This window comes from Sminthopsis crassicaudata, chromosome 6 (genome assembly GCF_048593235.1).
Source record: "Sminthopsis crassicaudata isolate SCR6 chromosome 6, ASM4859323v1, whole genome shotgun sequence".
Lineage (NCBI taxonomy): Eukaryota > Metazoa > Chordata > Mammalia > Dasyuromorphia > Dasyuridae > Sminthopsis > Sminthopsis crassicaudata.
The window spans coordinates 233313741-233336475 of NC_133622.1; the positions used below are offsets into that span (position 1 = coordinate 233313741).

The 22735-nt window shown below is 43.5% G+C and overlaps 4 protein-coding genes across 4 annotated transcripts; all 4 read left to right on the plus strand.

Moving 5' to 3' along the window:
- The first annotated feature begins 1523 nt into the window (after positions 1-1523).
- On the plus strand, positions 1524-1814 carry LOC141547347 (transcription and mRNA export factor ENY2-like). Its single transcript, XM_074275790.1, has one exon. It carries the CDS (start codon positions 1524-1526, stop codon positions 1812-1814), a length of 291 nt encoding a protein of 96 aa, XP_074131891.1.
- A 4063-nt stretch (positions 1815-5877) lies between these two features.
- LOC141547348 (transcription and mRNA export factor ENY2-like) lies at positions 5878-6168 on the plus strand. Its single transcript, XM_074275792.1, has one exon. The coding sequence runs from the start codon at positions 5878-5880 to the stop codon at positions 6166-6168; it is 291 nt and encodes a 96-aa protein (XP_074131893.1).
- A 4065-nt stretch (positions 6169-10233) lies between these two features.
- LOC141547349 (transcription and mRNA export factor ENY2-like) lies at positions 10234-10524 on the plus strand. Its single transcript, XM_074275793.1, has one exon. It carries the CDS (start codon positions 10234-10236, stop codon positions 10522-10524), a length of 291 nt encoding a protein of 96 aa, XP_074131894.1.
- Positions 10525-14597: 4073 nt separating this feature from the next.
- Positions 14598-14888, plus strand: LOC141547350 (transcription and mRNA export factor ENY2-like). The gene has a single exon (XM_074275794.1). The coding sequence runs from the start codon at positions 14598-14600 to the stop codon at positions 14886-14888; it is 291 nt and encodes a 96-aa protein (XP_074131895.1).
- The last annotated feature ends 7847 nt before the right edge of the window (positions 14889-22735 follow it).

Below are 22735 nucleotides of genomic sequence, written 5' to 3' on the forward strand. Positions count from 1 at the left end.
GGGCTTCTCATCTTAGGCGAAAATGGTGTTAGAGAATTTGGCTTTTGAAATGGTAACCCCTGGTGATGGCAAATGTATAGCAAGGGCATGTTGAGAACCTGGAAACAACTTGTTGTGGCTTTTGGGCTATAGTGCACTTTGTAGGATACAAGCCAGGGAGGTCTGACCTGACCAAAGAAAGCAGGAGATGTTATGGGGCAGAAGTGAAATTGAACCAGGGAAGTGAATGATGGTGTCCTTGCCAGGTACTTAGTACATAATAGAGATTCCCCCCTAAGGCTACTGATGGGATTAGCATAGAGTATATCAACTGGGACAATCACAGCCAGACATTCATTCTCTCTCTCAGCTTTGTAGTGACTGGAGGCTGGAGGAAAAGAACTTCACCTCAGAGATTCATTGCATCTCCTAGCATCATGGAGGACTGGAAGAGGCTCAGAGAAGACAGAGCACTGGAGAATGGAGCACAAGCTCTGGGACTGAGACAGACTTCAAGAAAGAGACCCTGGAGGTCATCCTCCTCCTTGCTACCTCGAAAGCAAGACCCATTACAGAGGCCCTCCACAAAGGGGGGCCGGGCCCAGGCCCAGAACTGGAAGAGACTCGGGCAAGACAGAGGACTGGAGGCTGGAGAAGAAGCTCTGGGACTTGGACGGATTTCAAGAAAGAGACCCTGTAGGTCCTCCTCCTCCTTCCTCCACAGAAAGCAAGACCCATGCCAGAGGATCTCCAGAAAGCAGACCCAGGCCCACAACTGGAAGAGACTCGGGGAAGACAGAGGACTGGAGGCTGGAGAAGAAGCTCTGGGACTGAGACATTCTTCAAGAAAGAGACTGTGGAGGTCATCCTCCTACTTCCTCCACAGCAACCAAGACCCATTGCAGAGGCCCTCAACAAAGGGGGCCCAGGCCCAGGCCCAGGCCCAGGCCCAGCATTGGAAGAGACTCGGCGAAGACAGAGGACTGGAGGCTGAAGCACAAACTCTCGGACAGAGACAGGTTTCAAGAAAGAGACCCTGGAGGTCCTCCCCATCCTTCCTCCACAGAAAGCAAGATCCATGCCAGAGGATCTCCAGAAAGCAGACCCAGGCCCACAACTGGAAGAGACTCGGGGAAGACAGAGGACTGGAGGCCGGAGAAGAAGCTCTGGGACTGAGACATTCTTCAAGAAAGAGACTGTGGAGGTCATCCTCCTACTTCCTCCACAGCAACCAAGACCCATTGCAGAGGCCCTCCACAAAAGGGGCCCGGGCCCAGGCCCAGCACTGGAAGAGACTCGGGGAAGACAGAGGACTGGAGGCTGAAGCACAAACTCTCGGACAGAGACAGGTTTCAAGAAAGAGACCCTGGAGGTCCTCCTCATCCTTCCTCTACAGAAAGCAAGACCCTTGCCACAGGATCTCCAGAAATTGGCCCCGGACCCCAGGCAAGGAAACACACTGTGAAGGAGACACTAGACTTTTGGGGACTCCATCACCTGCCAATTCTCCTGGGGATTGCTCTGATGAAACCAAGAATACCCAAATGAACACAGAGCCACCCATCAAAGCAATTCTTCACCAGAAACTGATAGAAACTGGTGAACGACAACGACTTCAACAGTGGCTAAGAGCTCAATTGCTCCAGTGTGGTTGGAAAGATCAACTACAAGCTCATTGTCAAGATGTGATTCAGCAAAAAGGCCTAGAACAGGTGACTGTGGACAACTTGGTAGCAGAACTCACTCTCAAAGGCAGAGAGCTTGTACCCCACAGTTTGATGGAGGAACTTTTCCAAAGAGTAAAGACCTTCTTGGCTCAGCACGACAGACCTTAAGAGGGGGCCGAACATCAACACCATGTACTTTGACTTCTTGCATCCACAAAGAACAGACATGCCATACCTTTGCAGGGCACTTGCTAAATTAGTCCTCTTTGGGTAGGATGCATTTTCCGTGTTTTCGTAGGATACTCTGTTGGATCCATTTTTTTCTCCAAGGTCATTTTTACAAGAAATCAATAAGAAAATATTTTAAAATAAAAACAAAAATAACATAAAAATAAGAAACTATTTAATAAATTTTAAAATCATAGAATAACTAATCATAAAAATCATAATATAAAATTATAACATAAAACATTTAAAATCAAAAGTAAATTTAAAAATTGAATAATCAGAAATACAATAAAAATCATAAATAATAAAACTTTTAAAGTTTTCAAAATTACCTATTTCCACTCTCATAGTCTATGTTCTCTATTTTCAACTTTGAGCATTGACTATAAATGTTACCATCTTTCCCAAGAAAGATGGCCCATTACTCTTGTAACTGTCAGAAACACTGTCCCTTTGTCTCTTGTCCCCTCCCCCCTCAATACTAGCATTTAATAAGAGGATATGTAAATAAATACACACACACACACACACACACACACACACACACACACACACACATGCCCAGGGAATAGGCCAAAATGTCTATCCAAATTCTTGCCTTCTTAAAGGGAGAAGGGCATTTAGGCAGAGAGAAAATTTAGAACTCAATATTATAAAAAACGAAAGTGAAAAGGTTCAGATAAAAGGAATTAAAGGAAGAAAAATATGTACAAAATAGAGAAAGTCCTCAGACATCACTCTAAATTCTCAATTAATCAGTAATAAGTTATTACATATTTACATTGAATGATAGGCTTTTGGATCTAGGTCTACTTTTCCTGCCATCCCAAGGATAGCAATATTCATGCTTCTTTTGTATATGCTCAGGATATCCAGGGAAGACTCAGTGATGGCCCATAGATCCCCTAATATCCTTCATCCCAGAGAGGTCAACAGCTGCTTGACTCACTCTCCTGGGTCCTGAGATTTCATTCAAGGGTGTAGAAGCCTTGATCTTTTCAATCATCCCCCAATGTTACTCATGATTCCAAGCAAGATAGTGCTATGTGAAGCACAGGGGATAGCAAGAAAGATGAAAACAACTCTTTGTTCCCCTGAAAAATCCCATTTAATAAGTAAGACCATATGTATATAAGTACACACACACACACACACACACACACACACACACACAGGGTATATGCAAAAATCTCTATGCAAATTCTTGCCTTCCCAATGGCAAGAGGGGAAGTAGGCAGAGAGAAAATGTAGAAGTCAAGATTTTAAAACATGAAAGTTAAAATGTTCCTGTCTAACTAAGAAAAGACCAAAAAAACCTATTAATGGTTCTCTAATTTCACTAGGATTGATTTCATCTTACAACAAAGAATGGCTTCCTCTTGATATCATGATGAGTTTTTCCTCAGTGTAGAGCCTCCTGGTGGCTGACCTGGCCTCCTGCTCCCCCCATCCCCCACTGAGACCCAGGCCAGTCTGAAAGGCTCTCAGCAAAGCTAAGTGGGCCCCAGGCAAGGAAACTAGACTTGGAAGGAAATCAAAAAGGATTTGCACTTGAACTTCTGGCTATTCTTGTGGTGATTCCCCAACTGAAAGGAAGGTGGCTCCAAGACCTCCAGAAAACCATCCAAGAACTTGAGAGTTTGGGCGCCCAAAGTGGGGCTAAGCACCTACATGTGTGACCCAGAAATTAAGGTGAGTACACAAACAGGCAAGAAGGAAACTCGGACAAGGGTTAACGTTGTATTTCAGCTGAAATGGGACAGGGGTTTAGAAAGGAGCCTTTTCCACCTCAAGGAAAAGGTCTAGAAAGCATGGTGACACTGAAAAATGTTCAAGGTTTTCTGGTAATGGGGTCCAGGTCAGTGAAGTCTTTGAAATATTAAAAGACACATCTCCTTGGTTCTCTAAGCACAAAGAATTCCATCCAGACCAAGGGAAAGGAGTAGGAGAGCAACTAAGTGAATATTACAATGAGAATGGTGCTCATTCAATTCCTAAAGAAGCATTTTATACCTACACCTGAATCCAATTGGTCTGAGGAAATGATGTCTGCTCAAGAAGAAGGAAAAAGAAGAAAGAGCAGGAGGGGAAGGATACTGACAAACTAGGTGAAGAGCCTGAAGAATCAGGTAAGAATGGAGTGAAGTACAATTCTGATGAAATTAAGGAGAGTGGTGCTTCCCAGCAGGAGACATTAGGACATTCCCCAACCCCCCTGACCTACCCCCCACCCCCAGGAACCTATTATGGGTGGAGGGAGAAGGAGGAGGAGGAGGGGCAGGGACAGAATCAGCATCTCCTGTGAAGCAGTCTGTGACAAGATGGCAAAAGGCAAAAAGGGGGACAGGATATATCTGCTGGAATAGAAGAATACCCTGTGAGTGAAGACTTTGATCCTTCAGATCAAGCAGGAGAAGATACACTCCTTTGGATGTGGGGAAAAAAAATCAAGGATTTGAAAAAGGGCTGTACTCTTTATGGGGCTTCTCATCTTAGGCGAAAATGGTGTTAGAGAATTTGGCTTTTGAAATGGTAACCCCTGGTGATGGCAAATGTATAGCAAGGGCATGTTGAGAACCTGGAAACAACTTGTTGTGGCTTTTGGGCTATAGTGCACTTTGTAGGATACAAGCCAGGGAGGTCTGACCTGACCAAAGAAAGCAGGAGATGTTATGGGGCAGAAGTGAAATTGAACCAGGGAAGTGAATGATGGTGTCCTTGCCAGGTACTTAGTACATAATAGAGATTCCCCCCTAAGGCTACTGATGGGATTAGCATAGAGTATATCAACTGGGACAATCACAGCCAGACATTCATTCTCTCTCTCAGCTTTGTAGTGACTGGAGGCTGGAGGAAAAGAACTTCACCTCAGAGATTCATTGCATCTCCTAGCATCATGGAGGACTGGAAGAGGCTCAGAGAAGACAGAGCACTGGAGAATGGAGCACAAGCTCTGGGACTGAGACAGACTTCAAGAAAGAGACCCTGGAGGTCATCCTCCTCCTTGCTACCTCGAAAGCAAGACCCATTACAGAGGCCCTCCACAAAGGGGGGCCGGGCCCAGGCCCAGAACTGGAAGAGACTCGGGCAAGACAGAGGACTGGAGGCTGGAGAAGAAGCTCTGGGACTTGGACGGATTTCAAGAAAGAGACCCTGTAGGTCCTCCTCCTCCTTCCTCCACAGAAAGCAAGACCCATGCCAGAGGATCTCCAGAAAGCAGACCCAGGCCCACAACTGGAAGAGACTCGGGGAAGACAGAGGACTGGAGGCTGGAGAAGAAGCTCTGGGACTGAGACATTCTTCAAGAAAGAGACTGTGGAGGTCATCCTCCTACTTCCTCCACAGCAACCAAGACCCATTGCAGAGGCCCTCAACAAAGGGGGCCCAGGCCCAGGCCCAGGCCCAGGCCCAGCATTGGAAGAGACTCGGCGAAGACAGAGGACTGGAGGCTGAAGCACAAACTCTCGGACAGAGACAGGTTTCAAGAAAGAGACCCTGGAGGTCCTCCCCATCCTTCCTCCACAGAAAGCAAGATCCATGCCAGAGGATCTCCAGAAAGCAGACCCAGGCCCACAACTGGAAGAGACTCGGGGAAGACAGAGGACTGGAGGCCGGAGAAGAAGCTCTGGGACTGAGACATTCTTCAAGAAAGAGACTGTGGAGGTCATCCTCCTACTTCCTCCACAGCAACCAAGACCCATTGCAGAGGCCCTCCACAAAGGGGGCCCGGGCCCAGGCCCAGCACTGGAAGAGACTCGGGGAAGACAGAGGACTGGAGGCTGAAGCACAAACTCTCGGACAGAGACAGGTTTCAAGAAAGAGACCCTGGAGGTCCTCCTCATCCTTCCTCTACAGAAAGCAAGACCCTTGCCACAGGATCTCCAGAAATTGGCCCCGGACCCCAGGCAAGGAAACACACTGTGAAGGAGACACTAGACTTTTGGGGACTCCATCACCTGCCAATTCTCCTGGGGATTGCTCTGATGAAACCAAGAATACCCAAATGAACACAGAGCCACCCATCAAAGCAATTCTTCACCAGAAACTGATAGAAACTGGTGAACGACAACGACTTCAACAGTGGCTAAGAGCTCAATTGCTCCAGTGTGGTTGGAAAGATCAACTACAAGCTCATTGTCAAGATGTGATTCAGCAAAAAGGCCTAGAACAGGTGACTGTGGACAACTTGGTAGCAGAACTCACTCTCAAAGGCAGAGAGCTTGTACCCCACAGTTTGATGGAGGAACTTTTCCAAAGAGTAAAGACCTTCTTGGCTCAGCACGACAGACCTTAAGAGGGGGCCGAACATCAACACCATGTACTTTGACTTCTTGCATCCACAAAGAACAGACATGCCATACCTTTGCAGGGCACTTGCTAAATTAGTCCTCTTTGGGTAGGATGCATTTTCCGTGTTTTCGTAGGATACTCTGTTGGATCCATTTTTTTCTCCAAGGTCATTTTTACAAGAAATCAATAAGAAAATATTTTAAAATAAAAACAAAAATAACATAAAAATAAGAAACTATTTAATAAATTTTAAAATCATAGAATAACTAATCATAAAAATCATAATATAAAATCATAACATAAAACATTTAAAATCAAAAGTAAATTTAAAAATTGAATAATCAGAAATACAATAAAAATCATAAATAATAAAACTTTTAAAGTTTTCAAAATTACCTATTTCCACTCTCATAGTCTATGTTCTCTATTTTCAACTTTGAGCATTGACTATAAATGTTACCATCTTTCCCAAGAAAGATGGCCCATTACTCTTGTAACTGTCAGAAACACTGTCCCTTTGTCTCTTGTCCCCTCCCCCCTCAATACTAGCATTTAATAAGAGGATATGTAAATAAACACACACACACACACACACACACACACACACACACACACACACACATGCCCAGGGAATAGGCCAAAATGTCTATCCAAATTCTTGCCTTCTTAAAGGGAGAAGGGCATTTAGGCAGAGAGAAAATTTAGAACTCAATATTATAAAAAACGAAAGTGAAAAGGTTCAGATAAAAGGAATTAAAGGAAGAAAAATATGTACAAAATAGAGAAAGTCCTCAGACATCACTCTAAATTCTCAATTAATCAGTAATAAGTTATTACATATTTACATTGAATGATAGGCTTTTGGATCTAGGTCTACTTTTCCTGCCATCCCAAGGATAGCAATATTCATGCTTCTTTTGTATATGCTCAGGATATCCAGGGAAGACTCAGTGATGGCCCATAGATCCCCTAATATCCTTCATCCCAGAGAGGTCAACAGCTGCTTGACTCACTCTCCTGGGTCCTGAGATTTCATTCAAGGGTGTAGAAGCCTTGATCTTTTCAATCATCCCCCAATGTTACTCATGATTCCAAGCAAGATAGTGCTATGTGAAGCACAGGGGATAGCAAGAAAGATGAAAACAACTCTTTGTTCCCCTGAAAAATCCCATTTAATAAGTAAGACCATATGTATATAAGTACACACACACACACACACACACACACACACACACACACAGGGTATATGCAAAAATCTCTATGCAAATTCTTGCCTTCCCAATGGCAAGAGGGGAAGTAGGCAGAGAGAAAATGTAGAAGTCAAGATTTTAAAACATGAAAGTTAAAATGTTCCTGTCTAACTAAGAAAAGACCAAAAAAACCTATTAATGGTTCTCTAATTTCACTAGGATTGATTTCATCTTACAACAAAGAATGGCTTCCTCTTGATATCATGATGAGTTTTTCCTCAGTGTAGAGCCTCCTGGTGGCTGACCTGGCCTCCTGCTCCCCCCATCCCCCACTGAGACCCAGGCCAGTCTGAAAGGCTCTCAGCAAAGCTAAGTGGGCCCCAGGCAAGGAAACTAGACTTGGAAGGAAATCAAAAAGGATTTGCACTTGAACTTCTGGCTATTCTTGTGGTGATTCCCCAACTGAAAGGAAGGTGGCTCCAAGACCTCCAGAAAACCATCCAAGAACTTGAGAGTTTGGGCGCCCAAAGTGGGGCTAAGCACCTACATGTGTGACCCAGAAATTAAGGTGAGTACACAAACAGGCAAGAAGGAAACTCGGACAAGGGTTAACGTTGTATTTCAGCTGAAATGGGACAGGGGTTTAGAAAGGAGCCTTTTCCACCTCAAGGAAAAGGTCTAGAAAGCATGGTGACACTGAAAAATGTTCAAGGTTTTCTGGTAATGGGGTCCAGGTCAGTGAAGTCTTTGAAATATTAAAAGACACATCTCCTTGGTTCTCTAAGCACAAAGAATTCCATCCAGACCAAGGGAAAGGAGTAGGAGAGCAACTAAGTGAATATTACAATGAGAATGGTGCTCATTCAATTCCTAAAGAAGCATTTTATACCTACACCTGAATCCAATTGGTCTGAGGAAATGATGTCTGCTCAAGAAGAAGGAAAAAGAAGAAAGAGCAGGAGGGGAAGGATACTGACAAACTAGGTGAAGAGCCTGAAGAATCAGGTAAGAATGGAGTGAAGTACAATTCTGATGAAATTAAGGAGAGTGGTGCTTCCCAGCAGGAGACATTAGGACATTCCCCAACCCCCCTGACCTACCCCCCACCCCCAGGAACCTATTATGGGTGGAGGGAGAAGGAGGAGGAGGAGGGGCAGGGACAGAATCAGCATCTCCTGTGAAGCAGTCTGTGACAAGATGGCAAAAGGCAAAAAGGGGGACAGGATATATCTGCTGGAATAGAAGAATACCCTGTGAGTGAAGACTTTGATCCTTCAGATCAAGCAGGAGAAGATACACTCCTTTGGATGTGGGGAAAAAAAATCAAGGATTTGAAAAAGGGCTGTACTCTTTATGGGGCTTCTCATCTTAGGCGAAAATGGTGTTAGAGAATTTGGCTTTTGAAATGGTAACCCCTGGTGATGGCAAATGTATAGCAAGGGCATGTTGAGAACCTGGAAACAACTTGTTGTGGCTTTTGGGCTATAGTGCACTTTGTAGGATACAAGCCAGGGAGGTCTGACCTGACCAAAGAAAGCAGGAGATGTTATGGGGCAGAAGTGAAATTGAACCAGGGAAGTGAATGATGGTGTCCTTGCCAGGTACTTAGTACATAATAGAGATTCCCCCCTAAGGCTACTGATGGGATTAGCATAGAGTATATCAACTGGGACAATCACAGCCAGACATTCATTCTCTCTCTCAGCTTTGTAGTGACTGGAGGCTGGAGGAAAAGAACTTCACCTCAGAGATTCATTGCATCTCCTAGCATCATGGAGGACTGGAAGAGGCTCAGAGAAGACAGAGCACTGGAGAATGGAGCACAAGCTCTGGGACTGAGACAGACTTCAAGAAAGAGACCCTGGAGGTCATCCTCCTCCTTGCTACCTCGAAAGCAAGACCCATTACAGAGGCCCTCCACAAAGGGGGGCCGGGCCCAGGCCCAGAACTGGAAGAGACTCGGGCAAGACAGAGGACTGGAGGCTGGAGAAGAAGCTCTGGGACTTGGACGGATTTCAAGAAAGAGACCCTGTAGGTCCTCCTCCTCCTTCCTCCACAGAAAGCAAGACCCATGCCAGAGGATCTCCAGAAAGCAGACCCAGGCCCACAACTGGAAGAGACTCGGGGAAGACAGAGGACTGGAGGCTGGAGAAGAAGCTCTGGGACTGAGACATTCTTCAAGAAAGAGACTGTGGAGGTCATCCTCCTACTTCCTCCACAGCAACCAAGACCCATTGCAGAGGCCCTCAACAAAGGGGGCCCAGGCCCAGGCCCAGGCCCAGGCCCAGCATTGGAAGAGACTCGGCGAAGACAGAGGACTGGAGGCTGAAGCACAAACTCTCGGACAGAGACAGGTTTCAAGAAAGAGACCCTGGAGGTCCTCCCCATCCTTCCTCCACAGAAAGCAAGATCCATGCCAGAGGATCTCCAGAAAGCAGACCCAGGCCCACAACTGGAAGAGACTCGGGGAAGACAGAGGACTGGAGGCCGGAGAAGAAGCTCTGGGACTGAGACATTCTTCAAGAAAGAGACTGTGGAGGTCATCCTCCTACTTCCTCCACAGCAACCAAGACCCATTGCAGAGGCCCTCCACAAAGGGGGCCCGGGCCCAGGCCCAGCACTGGAAGAGACTCGGGGAAGACAGAGGACTGGAGGCTGAAGCACAAACTCTCGGACAGAGACAGGTTTCAAGAAAGAGACCCTGGAGGTCCTCCTCATCCTTCCTCTACAGAAAGCAAGACCCTTGCCACAGGATCTCCAGAAATTGGCCCCGGACCCCAGGCAAGGAAACACACTGTGAAGGAGACACTAGACTTTTGGGGACTCCATCACCTGCCAATTCTCCTGGGGATTGCTCTGATGAAACCAAGAATACCCAAATGAACACAGAGCCACCCATCAAAGCAATTCTTCACCAGAAACTGATAGAAACTGGTGAACGACAACGACTTCAACAGTGGCTAAGAGCTCAATTGCTCCAGTGTGGTTGGAAAGATCAACTACAAGCTCATTGTCAAGATGTGATTCAGCAAAAAGGCCTAGAACAGGTGACTGTGGACAACTTGGTAGCAGAACTCACTCTCAAAGGCAGAGAGCTTGTACCCCACAGTTTGATGGAGGAACTTTTCCAAAGAGTAAAGACCTTCTTGGCTCAGCACGACAGACCTTAAGAGGGGGCCGAACATCAACACCATGTACTTTGACTTCTTGCATCCACAAAGAACAGACATGCCATACCTTTGCAGGGCACTTGCTAAATTAGTCCTCTTTGGGTAGGATGCATTTTCCGTGTTTTCGTAGGATACTCTGTTGGATCCATTTTTTTCTCCAAGGTCATTTTTACAAGAAATCAATAAGAAAATATTTTAAAATAAAAACAAAAATAACATAAAAATAAGAAACTATTTAATAAATTTTAAAATCATAGAATAACTAATCATAAAAATCATAATATAAAATTATAACATAAAACATTTAAAATCAAAAGTAAATTTAAAAATTGAATAATCAGAAATACAATAAAAATCATAAATAATAAAACTTTTAAAGTTTTCAAAATTACCTATTTCCACTCTCATAGTCTATGTTCTCTATTTTCAACTTTGAGCATTGACTATAAATGTTACCATCTTTCCCAAGAAAGATGGCCCATTACTCTTGTAACTGTCAGAAACACTGTCCCTTTGTCTCTTGTCCCCTCCCCCCTCAATACTAGCATTTAATAAGAGGATATGTAAATAAATACACACACACACACACACACACACACACACACACACACACACACACACATGCCCAGGGAATAGGCCAAAATGTCTATCCAAATTCTTGCCTTCTTAAAGGGAGAAGGGCATTTAGGCAGAGAGAAAATTTAGAACTCAATATTATAAAAAACGAAAGTGAAAAGGTTCAGATAAAAGGAATTAAAGGAAGAAAAATATGTACAAAATAGAGAAAGTCCTCAGACATCACTCTAAATTCTCAATTAATCAGTAATAAGTTATTACATATTTACATTGAATGATAGGCTTTTGGATCTAGGTCTACTTTTCCTGCCATCCCAAGGATAGCAATATTCATGCTTCTTTTGTATATGCTCAGGATATCCAGGGAAGACTCAGTGATGGCCCATAGATCCCCTAATATCCTTCATCCCAGAGAGGTCAACAGCTGCTTGACTCACTCTCCTGGGTCCTGAGATTTCATTCAAGGGTGTAGAAGCCTTGATCTTTTCAATCATCCCCCAATGTTACTCATGATTCCAAGCAAGATAGTGCTATGTGAAGCACAGGGGATAGCAAGAAAGATGAAAACAACTCTTTGTTCCCCTGAAAAATCCCATTTAATAAGTAAGACCATATGTATATAAGTACACACACACACACACACACACACACACACACACACACACACAGGGTATATGCAAAAATCTCTATGCAAATTCTTGCCTTCCCAATGGCAAGAGGGGAAGTAGGCAGAGAGAAAATGTAGAAGTCAAGATTTTAAAACATGAAAGTTAAAATGTTCCTGTCTAACTAAGAAAAGACCAAAAAAACCTATTAATGGTTCTCTAATTTCACTAGGATTGATTTCATCTTACAACAAAGAATGGCTTCCTCTTGATATCATGATGAGTTTTTCCTCAGTGTAGAGCCTCCTGGTGGCTGACCTGGCCTCCTGCTCCCCCCATCCCCCACTGAGACCCAGGCCAGTCTGAAAGGCTCTCAGCAAAGCTAAGTGGGCCCCAGGCAAGGAAACTAGACTTGGAAGGAAATCAAAAAGGATTTGCACTTGAACTTCTGGCTATTCTTGTGGTGATTCCCCAACTGAAAGGAAGGTGGCTCCAAGACCTCCAGAAAACCATCCAAGAACTTGAGAGTTTGGGCGCCCAAAGTGGGGCTAAGCACCTACATGTGTGACCCAGAAATTAAGGTGAGTACACAAACAGGCAAGAAGGAAACTCGGACAAGGGCTAACGTTGTATTTCAGCTGAAATGGGACAGGGGTTTAGAAAGGAGCCTTTTCCACCTCAAGGAAAAGGTCTAGAAAGCATGGTGACACTGAAAAATGTTCAAGGTTTTCTGGTAATGGGGTCCAGGTCAGTGAAGTCTTTGAAATATTAAAAGACACATCTCCTTGGTTCTCTAAGCACAAAGAATTCCATCCAGACCAAGGGAAAGGAGTAGGAGAGCAACTAAGTGAATATTACAATGAGAATGGTGCTCATTCAATTCCTAAAGAAGCATTTTATACCTACACCTGAATCCAATTGGTCTGAGGAAATGATGTCTGCTCAAGAAGAAGGAAAAAGAAGAAAGAGCAGGAGGGGAAGGATACTGACAAACTAGGTGAAGAGCCTGAAGAATTAGGTAAGAATGGAGTGAAGTACAATTCTGATGAAATTAAGGAGAGTGGTGCTTCCCAGCAGGAGACATTAGGACATTCCCCAACCCCCCTGACCTACCCCCCACCCCCAGGAACCTATTATGGGTGGAGGGAGAAGGAGGAGGAGGAGGGGCAGGGACAGAATCAGCATCTCCTGTGAAGCAGTCTGTGACAAGATGGCAAAAGGCAAAAAGGGGGACAGGATATATCTGCTGGAATAGAAGAATACCCTGTGAGTGAAGACTTTGATCCTTCAGATCAAGCAGGAGAAGATACACTCCTTTGGATGTGGGGAAAAAAAATCAAGGATTTGAAAAAGGGCTGTACTCTTTATGGGGCTTCTCATCTTAGGCGAAAATGGTGTTAGAGAATTTGGCTTTTGAAATGGTAACCCCTGGTGATGGCAAATGTATAGCAAGGGCATGTTGAGAACCTGGAAACAACTTGTTGTGGCTTTTGGGCTATAGTGCACTTTGTAGGATACAAGCCAGGGAGGTCTGACCTGACCAAAGAAAGCAAGAGATGTTATGGGGCAGAAGTGAAATTGAACCAGGGAAGTGAATGATGGTGTCCTTGCCAGGTACTTAGTACATAATAGAGATTCCCCCCTAAGGCTACTGATGGGATTAGCATAGAGTATATCAACTGGGACAATCACAGCCAGACATTCATTCTCTCTCTCAGCTTTGTAGTGACTGGAGGCTGGAGGAAAAGAACTTCACCTCAGAGATTCATTGCATCTCCTAGCATCATGGAGGACTGGAAGAGGCTCAGAGAAGACAGAGCACTGGAGAATGGAGCACAAGCTCTGGGACTGAGACAGACTTCAAGAAAGAGACCCTGGAGGTCATCCTCCTCCTTGCTACCTCGAAAGCAAGACCCATTACAGAGGCCCTCCACAAAGGGGGGCCGGGCCCAGGCCCAGAACTGGAAGAGACTCGGGCAAGACAGAGGACTGGAGGCTGGAGAAGAAGCTCTGGGACTTGGACGGATTTCAAGAAAGAGACCCTGTAGGTCCTCCTCCTCCTTCCTCCACAGAAAGCAAGACCCATGCCAGAGGATCTCCAGAAAGCAGACCCAGGCCCACAACTGGAAGAGACTCGGGGAAGACAGAGGACTGGAGGCTGGAGAAGAAGCTCTGGGACTGAGACATTCTTCAAGAAAGAGACTGTGGAGGTCATCCTCCTACTTCCTCCACAGCAACCAAGACCCATTGCAGAGGCCCTCAACAAAGGGGGCCCAGGCCCAGGCCCAGGCCCAGGCCCAGCATTGGAAGAGACTCGGGGAAGACAGAGGACTGGAGGCTGAAGCACAAACTCTCGGACAGAGACAGGTTTCAAGAAAGAGACCCTGGAGGTCCTCCCCATCCTTCCTCCACAGAAAGCAAGATCCATGCCAGAGGATCTCCAGAAAGCAGACCCAGGCCCACAACTGGAAGAGACTCGGGGAAGACAGAGGACTGGAGGCCGGAGAAGAAGCTCTGGGACTGAGACATTCTTCAAGAAAGAGACTGTGGAGGTCATCCTCCTACTTCCTCCACAGCAACCAAGACCCATTGCAGAGGCCCTCCACAAAGGGGGCCCGGGCCCAGGCCCAGCACTGGAAGAGACTCGGGGAAGACAGAGGACTGGAGGCTGAAGCACAAACTCTCGGACAGAGACAGGTTTCAAGAAAGAGACCCTGGAGGTCCTCCTCATCCTTCCTCTACAGAAAGCAAGACCCTTGCCACAGGATCTCCAGAAATTGGCCCCGGACCCCAGGCAAGGAAACACACTGTGAAGGAGACACTAGACTTTTGGGGACTCCATCACCTGCCAATTCTCCTGGGGATTGCTCTGATGAAACCAAGAATACCCAAATGAACACAGAGCCACCCATCAAAGCAATTCTTCACCAGAAACTGATAGAAACTGGTGAACGACAACGACTTCAACAGTGGCTAAGAGCTCAATTGCTCCAGTGTGGTTGGAAAGATCAACTACAAGCTCATTGTCAAGATGTGATTCAGCAAAAAGGCCTAGAACAGGTGACTGTGGACAACTTGGTAGCAGAACTCACTCTCAAAGGCAGAGAGCTTGTACCCCACAGTTTGATGGAGGAACTTTTCCAAAGAGTAAAGACCTTCTTGGCTCAGCACGACAGACCTTAAGAGGGGGCCGAACATCAACACCATGTACTTTGACTTCTTGCATCCACAAAGAACAGACATGCCATACCTTTGCAGGGCACTTGCTAAATTAGTCCTCTTTGGGTAGGATGCATTTTCCGTGTTTTCGTAGGATACTCTGTTGGATCCATTTTTTTCTCCAAGGTCATTTTTACAAGAAATCAATAAGAAAATATTTTAAAATAAAAACAAAAATAACATAAAAATAAGAAACTATTTAATAAATTTTAAAATCATAGAATAACTAATCATAAAAATCATAATATAAAATCATAACATAAAACATTTAAAATCAAAAGTAAATTTAAAAATTGAATAATCAGAAATACAATAAAAATCATAAATAATAAAACTTTTAAAGTTTTCAAAATTACCTATTTCCACTCTCATAGTCTATGTTCTCTATTTTCAACTTTGAGCATTGACTATAAATGTTACCATCTTTCCCAAGAAAGATGGCCCATTACTCTTGTAACTGTCAGAAACACTGTCCCTTTGTCTCTTGTCCCCTCCCCCCTCAATACTAGCATTTAATAAGAGGATATGTAAATAAACACACACACACACACACACACACACACACACACACACATGCCCAGGGAATAGGCCAAAATGTCTATCCAAATTCTTGCCTTCTTAAAGGGAGAAGGGCATTTAGGCAGAGAGAAAATTTAGAACTCAATATTATAAAAAACGAAAGTGAAAAGGTTCAGATAAAAGGAATTAAAGGAAGAAAAATATGTACAAAATAGAGAAAGTCCTCAGACATCACTCTAAATTCTCAATTAATCAGTAATAAGTTATTACATATTTACATTGAATGATAGGCTTTTGGATCTAGGTCTACTTTTCCTGCCATCCCAAGGATAGCAATATTCATGCTTCTTTTGTATATGCTCAGGATATCCAGGGAAGACTCAGTGATGGCCCATAGATCCCCTAATATCCTTCATCCCAGAGAGGTCAACAGCTGCTTGACTCACTCTCCTGGGTCCTGAGATTTCATTCAAGGGTGTAGAAGCCTTGATCTTTTCAATCATCCCCCAATGTTACTCATGATTCCAAGCAAGATAGTGCTATGTGAAGCACAGGGGATAGCAAGAAAGATGAAAACAACTCTTTGTTCCCCTGAAAAATCCCATTTAATAAGTAAGACCATATGTATATAAGTACACACACACACACACACACACACACACACACACACAGGGTATATGCAAAAATCTCTATGCAAATTCTTGCCTTCCCAATGGCAAGAGGGGAAGTAGGCAGAGAGAAAATGTAGAAGTCAAGATTTTAAAACATGAAAGTTAAAATGTTCCTGTCTAACTAAGAAAAGACCAAAAAAACCTATTAATGGTTCTCTAATTTCACTAGGATTGATTTCATCTTACAACAAAGAATGGCTTCCTCTTGATATCATGATGAGTTTTTCCTCAGTGTAGAGCCTCCTGGTGGCTGACCTGGCCTCCTGCTCCCCCCATCCCCCACTGAGACCCAGGCCAGTCTGAAAGGCTCTCAGCAAAGCTAAGTGGGCCCCAGGCAAGGAAACTAGACTTGGAAGGAAATCAAAAAGGATTTGCACTTGAACTTCTGGCTATTCTTGTGGTGATTCCCCAACTGAAAGGAAGGTGGCTCCAAGACCTCCAGAAAACCATCCAAGAACTTGAGAGTTTGGGCGCCCAAAGTGGGGCTAAGCACCTACATGTGTGACCCAGAAATTAAGGTGAGTACACAAACAGGCAAGAAGGAAACTCGGACAAGGGCTAACGTTGTATTTCAGCTGAAATGGGACAGGGGTTTAGAAAGGAGCCTTTTCCACCTCAAGGAAAAGGTCTAGAAAGCATGGTGACACTGAAAAATGTTCAAGGTTTTCTGGTAATGGGGTCCAGGTCAGTGAAGTCTTTGAAATATTAAAAGACACATCTCCTTGGTTCTCTAAGCACAAAGAATTCCATCCAGACCAAGGGAAAGGAGTAGGAGAGCAACTAAGTGAATATTACAATGAGAATGGTGCTCATTCAATTCCTAAAGAAGCATTTTATACCTACACCTGAATCCAATTGGTCTGAGGAAATGATGTCTGCTCAAGAAGAAGGAAAAAGAAGAAAGAGCAGGAGGGGAAGGATACTGACAAACTAGGTGAAGAGCCTGAAGAATCAGGTAAGAATGGAGTGAAGTACAATTCTGATGAAATTAAGGAGAGTGGTGCTTCCCAGCAGGAGACATTAGGACATTCCCCAACCCCCCTGACCTACCCCCCACCCCCAGGAACCTATTATGGGTGGAGGGAGAAGGAGGAGGAGGAGGGGCAGGGACAGAATCAGCATCTCCTGTGAAGCAGTCTGTGACAAGATGGCAAAAGGCAAAAAGGGGGACAGGATATATCTGCTGGAATAGAAGAATACCCTGTGAGTGAAGACTTTGATCCTTCAGATCAAGCAGGAGAAGATACACTCCTTTGGATGTGGGGAAAAAAAAATCAAGGATTTGGAAAAAGGGCTGTACTCCTTATGGGGCTAATTTAATCTCTGATTCCTCTCCGAATTAAAACAGTGCAAAAAGCACCAGGCTTGGAATCAGAAAGACTCCTCAGTTTTAAATTAATCTCAGATACAGATAGGGGGCGTCAAAGTGCACAAAGCTCTAGACTTGGAATTAGATATATTCATGAGTTTTCACGTATTTTTGAATACAGCTAGGGGTCGCCAAAGAGCACAAAGCACCAGTCTTGGAATCAGAATCATGTTCATAAATTCTAAAGTAATCTCAGATTCAGCTGGGGGTGGGGGGGGCGCCAAATTGTACAAAGAACCATGCTGGGCTCCCTTTTTGGAGGCCTGTGGCATGGATATTATTTTTTATTATTTATTATTATTGTTATTTGTAATTTTGTATTATAATTTAATTATTAAAATTATTATTATTTTATCATTTTAAGAAATGGTTAATTTTTTTAATTAAAAAACTTTTTTTTTTTATTATTAAAATCATCTTCAAGAAAAATAAAGTGGATCCAACACAGGTTATCCCAAACCTTGGAAAATTCATCATAACAAAAAAGGACGAATTTAGAAGTTTGGGCAGGGCTGAGCGTCTGTTTTCCCAGTGCTTCCTTTAAAAAAGTTGTTTTGAAAATGCTATCCAGGATTTCAATACGGACAATACGGACAGAGTAATTATGAACTTATAATGGTGGACTTTCTGTGCCTATTTTGAAAAGTTTCATTTGGAGTATGAGAATACAAAATAAAATTTTGATGCCAGTTGTGTTTTTTTACAATTTGCAATGACTGAGAAACTATTCTTTGAGATAGGTGCAGATTGGCCTACCAATTTAAGGTGCAATCTGCGACATGGCCACCAGATGGTGCCCTGAGCCCAGGGTTCCCAACCTCCCATCTAGTCCCAGAAAGCATTTAGGGTCTTTCCCTTTGAGGTCTCTGTACCCATGCCCCCGAGCGGAATTATTCTTCTCAGTTTTTTAATCTGAATTCTATAACATTCAAAGCTATGAGTCCATTCCCAACATTAATCCACATCATTCCCATGTATCCCACTAATATTTTCCCCAATTTCCCTTCACTTCTATGGATTATAATTATCTAGTCATATAAATGTGCATGTGTGCATAAATGTGTGGGTATATCTACACACATATGCACAAATACATGTATGCACATATGTGCAGTTATAACAGATACATGTCTATATTTGCTAACATAACAAATGTGATGTTTAGATGTACATATGTGCGTATATGCACATATAACTGCATGTGCTCAAGTGTGTAAATATACATGTATGTGTAAACATACATATATTATATTTAGAAAACAAAATGCAAATATAGCATTCAAACTCTTCTGTGACTGAATTCAACCGTTCCTTTAAAAATCTGTTTTCATATTCCTTCATTCTTTATCTTTTATTCTTGTGATCAAAGAGCAATTCTTTAAAAAATTAACTTTTTTTTTTTTTTTTTTTTTTTTTTGCAGAGGCTGGGGTTAAGTGACTTGCCCAGGGTCACACAGCTAGGACGTGTTAAGTGTCTGAGTCCAGATTTGAACTCGGGTCCTCCCAAATTCAGGGCTGGTGCTTTCTCCACTGCGCCCCCTAGCTGCTCAAAAATTATCTTATTTTTAAAAGAAATTTTTTCTCCCGTATCCCATCCCCTCACCTGAACAACGATAAAATAAAAGTAAAGTACTGCAGACAAATACACGTAGTCTAGCCAAACAAAAGCCCATATTGGCAATGTCCATAAATGCATGTCTCGTTTCTGCTTTTTGCAAGGGAAGTGTAGTGTCCCCTAATAAAGCCTCGTGAGAAAAGGAGGAAAACCATTTCCCTGTTATCCTGCTTTTGGTGGACAAGTCAGGGAAAATTCTTTACTCCCAGCCCTTGCAGCAGCTCTCCACTCCTTGCTGCCAGCTGGGTGAGTCCGCCCCAGCCTTCCTAGGCAAGCTAAGTGGTCTTCCTTCTGATACAGGTCTTCTCTAGCATCCCTGTCATGCAGGACGTTGCTACCACATTGGTAGCTTGAATGCTGCCCTCTTGAACCTACAGATGTCTGAGGATCTGCCGGGCTCCATGGTTGGGGGTGGAGGTGAGGCAGGGAACAGAGAGACAGAGAGAGACAGAGAGATATAGTGAGACAGAGATAACAAACTTGAGAGACAGATCTGGACAAAAATGTACAAAGACAAAAAGACAGAGAAAGAGAGATGGACAGGCAGAGACAAAAAGAGAAAAATCAAGAGAGATAGAGATATGAGTGAATAAGAGCCATGTGAAGAGAGAGAGAGGAGAGAAAGAGGAGAGAGAGGAGAGAGAAACAGAGAGAGAGAGAGAGAGAGAGAGAGAGAGAGAGAGAGAGAGAGAGAGAGAGAGAGAGAGAGAGAGAAGGAAAGAAAATAGAGAGAGAGTGAAAGAGAGAGACAGAGAGAGACACAGAGAGAGAGACAGAGAGACACAGAGAGAGAGAGAGACACAGAGAGAGAGAGAGACAGAGAGAGAGAGAAGAGGAGAGAGAAAAATAGAGAGGGAAAGACAGAGAGATACAGAGAGATACAGAGAGAGAGAGAGAGAGAGAGAGAGAGAGAGAGAGAGAGAGAGAGAGAGAGAGAAGGAAAGAAAACAGAGATAGAGAGAGGGAAAGAGAGAGACAGACAGAGACAAAGAGAGAGAGAGAGAGAGAAGAGAGAGAGAGAGAGAGAGAGAGAGAGAGAGAGAGAGAGAGAGAGAGAGAGAGAGAGAGAGAGAGAGAGAGAGACAAGAGAAGGAGAGAAAAAATAGAGAGGGAAAGACAGAGAGATAGAGAGATACACAGAGAGAGAGAAAGAGAGAGAGGAGAGGGAAGGAGAGAGAAAAATAGAGAGGGAAAGACAGTGAGATACAGAGAGAGAGAAAGAGAGAGAGAGAGGAAGACAGAGAGAGAGAGAGAGAGAGAGAGAGAGAGAGAGAGAGAGAGAGAGAGAGAGAGAGACAGAGAGAGACAGAGAGAAAATTTTAAATTCCCACTGGAGTTTGGGACCTAGGAAACCTGTCAGGTTTCCTTTAAGAGAGCTAAATATTGAGGAGCTCAGAATATCTGTAGCTTGGGAGCGGCAGCCACGGTCATATTTAACAGAAAGAATAAATTGCTGGGGCATTCAATACTGAGTGCTGCCTGTTTGAGTGACCTCTGGCCTGGGATGAGCAGCTGGACTTCTTGGGCCGAGTTCTCTCACTGCCCAGAAGGTGTTTTTGGGGTCCCACTATCAGAGGATCTTTGTGTTTGGGTAATTCAGCCCCGTTATGGAACAGAGGAGGCAGCTGAGGCCCAGGGAGGAGAAGTGAAATTCGTTCAAGGTCAAACACATTGTTTGTGGAGCCTTAACAAGAGTGTGAGATGTAACGGTCTCACCCGTTGGACGGTTCACATATTTCCGTAGTGAGCCTGGGGCCTGCCCAAGTTCTCCGCACTTTCCGTTATGTTGTCAGCACTTAGTGGATGATAAATAAAAATCCAGATCTGTGTTTATAACAGCACAACGAAAGGCTGGGGCCCATCCGAGACGGTGTCTGCAAGCAGCAGGGGCTACAATCACCAGCTTCTGCTTCTTGAGGCACTGTGGGACAGCATCAGGAGGGCAAGGGCATTTCAGATTGGCACAGGCTGGCAACGATGGGACTGCCAGCCCAGGGGTAAATTGGAGCATTTGGCTTTAGAAGGTGGGACCTGGGATGAAGAGCGAGAACTGCTGGTGGGGGGAGCCCCTAAGGCTGCTTCCATTACATCCCATTCAATCATTCAATTCTTTCATTCACTCAACATATATGGAGCAGCCCCTGAACATATTAGGCACCAGGAGCAGAGAAAAATAAGCTAGCCCTTTCCTGGGAGCACAAGCCAATGGCACTCATTCACAGCCCAAAGAGGAGATCAACTCCGTCAGAGATGTATAGATTTCCACGACCTTCCTGAGTAAGGAGATGTAATACCTAGGTTAGAAAGATCAGGGAAACCTTCATTAAGATATTTAGGGAATTTAAGACCTTCAGTAAGCATAATATGCAATAGAAATAAACTGCAACCTTTCCCAGTAAGATCAGGAGTGAAACAAGGTTGCCCACTATCACCATTACTATTCAATATAGTACTAGAAACACTAGCCTCGGCAATAAGAGCCGAGAAAGAGATTCAAGGAATTAGAGTAGGAAATGAGGAAATTAAACTATCACTTTTTGCAGATGACATGATGGTATACTTAGAGAACCCCAAAGACTCTGCTAAAAAGCTACTAGAAATAATTCAAAATTTCAGCAAAGTGGCAGGATACAAAATAAATCCACATAAATCCTCGGCATTTTTATATATCAGTAACAAAATGCAACAGCAAGAGATACAAAGAGAAATTCCATTCCAAACAAATGTTGAGAGTATAAAATATTTGGGAATCCATCTACCAAAGAAAAGTCAGGAATTATATGAGAAAAATTACAAAACGCTTGCCACAAAAATAAAATCAGATTTAAATAATTGGAAAGACATTCAGTGCTCTTGGATAGGCCGAGCGAATATAATAAAGATGACAATACTCCCCAAACTAATCTATTTATTTAGTGCTATACCAATCAGACTCCCAAGAAACTATTTCAATGACCTAGAAAAAATAACAACAAAATTCATATGGAAGAATAAAAGGTCGAGAATTGCAAGGGAACTAATGAAAAAAAACTCAGAGGAAGGTGGTCTAAGTGTACCTGATCTAAAGCTATATTATATAGCAGCAGTCACCAAAACCATTTGGTATTGGCTAAGAAATAGACCGGTAGATCAGTGGAACAGATTAGATACAAAGGACAAAAAAGGGTACATCTATAGCAATCTAATCTTTGACAAACCCAAAGATTCCAACATTAGGGATAAAAATTCATTATTCGGAAAAAACTGTTGGGAAAACTGGAAATTAGTATGGCAGAAATTAGATATGGATCCACACTTAACACCATATACCAAGATAAGATCAAAATGGGTCCATGATTTAGGCATAAAGAGGGAGATAATAAATAGATTAGAGGAACAGAGGATAATCTACCTCTCAGACTTGTGGAGGAGGAAGGAATTTATGACCAGAGGAGAACTAGAGATCATTATTGATCACAAAATAGAAGATTTTGATTACATCAAACTAAAAAGTTTCTGTACAAATAATACTAATGCAAACAAGATTAGAAGGGAAGTAACAAATTGGGAAAATATTTTTAAAAACAAAGGTTCTGACAAAGGTCTCATTTCCAAAATATATAGAGAACTGACCATAATTTATAAGAAACCGAACCAT

Bases quoted from the DNA above. Each gene is read 5' to 3' on its own strand.
- LOC141547350 (XM_074275794.1), top strand. From the start codon at position 14,598: ATGAACACAGAGCCACCCATCAAAGCAATTCTTCACCAGAAACTGATA.
- LOC141547347 (XM_074275790.1), top strand. From the start codon at position 1,524: ATGAACACAGAGCCACCCATCAAAGCAATTCTTCACCAGAAACTGATA.
- LOC141547348 (XM_074275792.1), top strand. From the start codon at position 5,878: ATGAACACAGAGCCACCCATCAAAGCAATTCTTCACCAGAAACTGATA.
- LOC141547349 (XM_074275793.1), top strand. From the start codon at position 10,234: ATGAACACAGAGCCACCCATCAAAGCAATTCTTCACCAGAAACTGATA.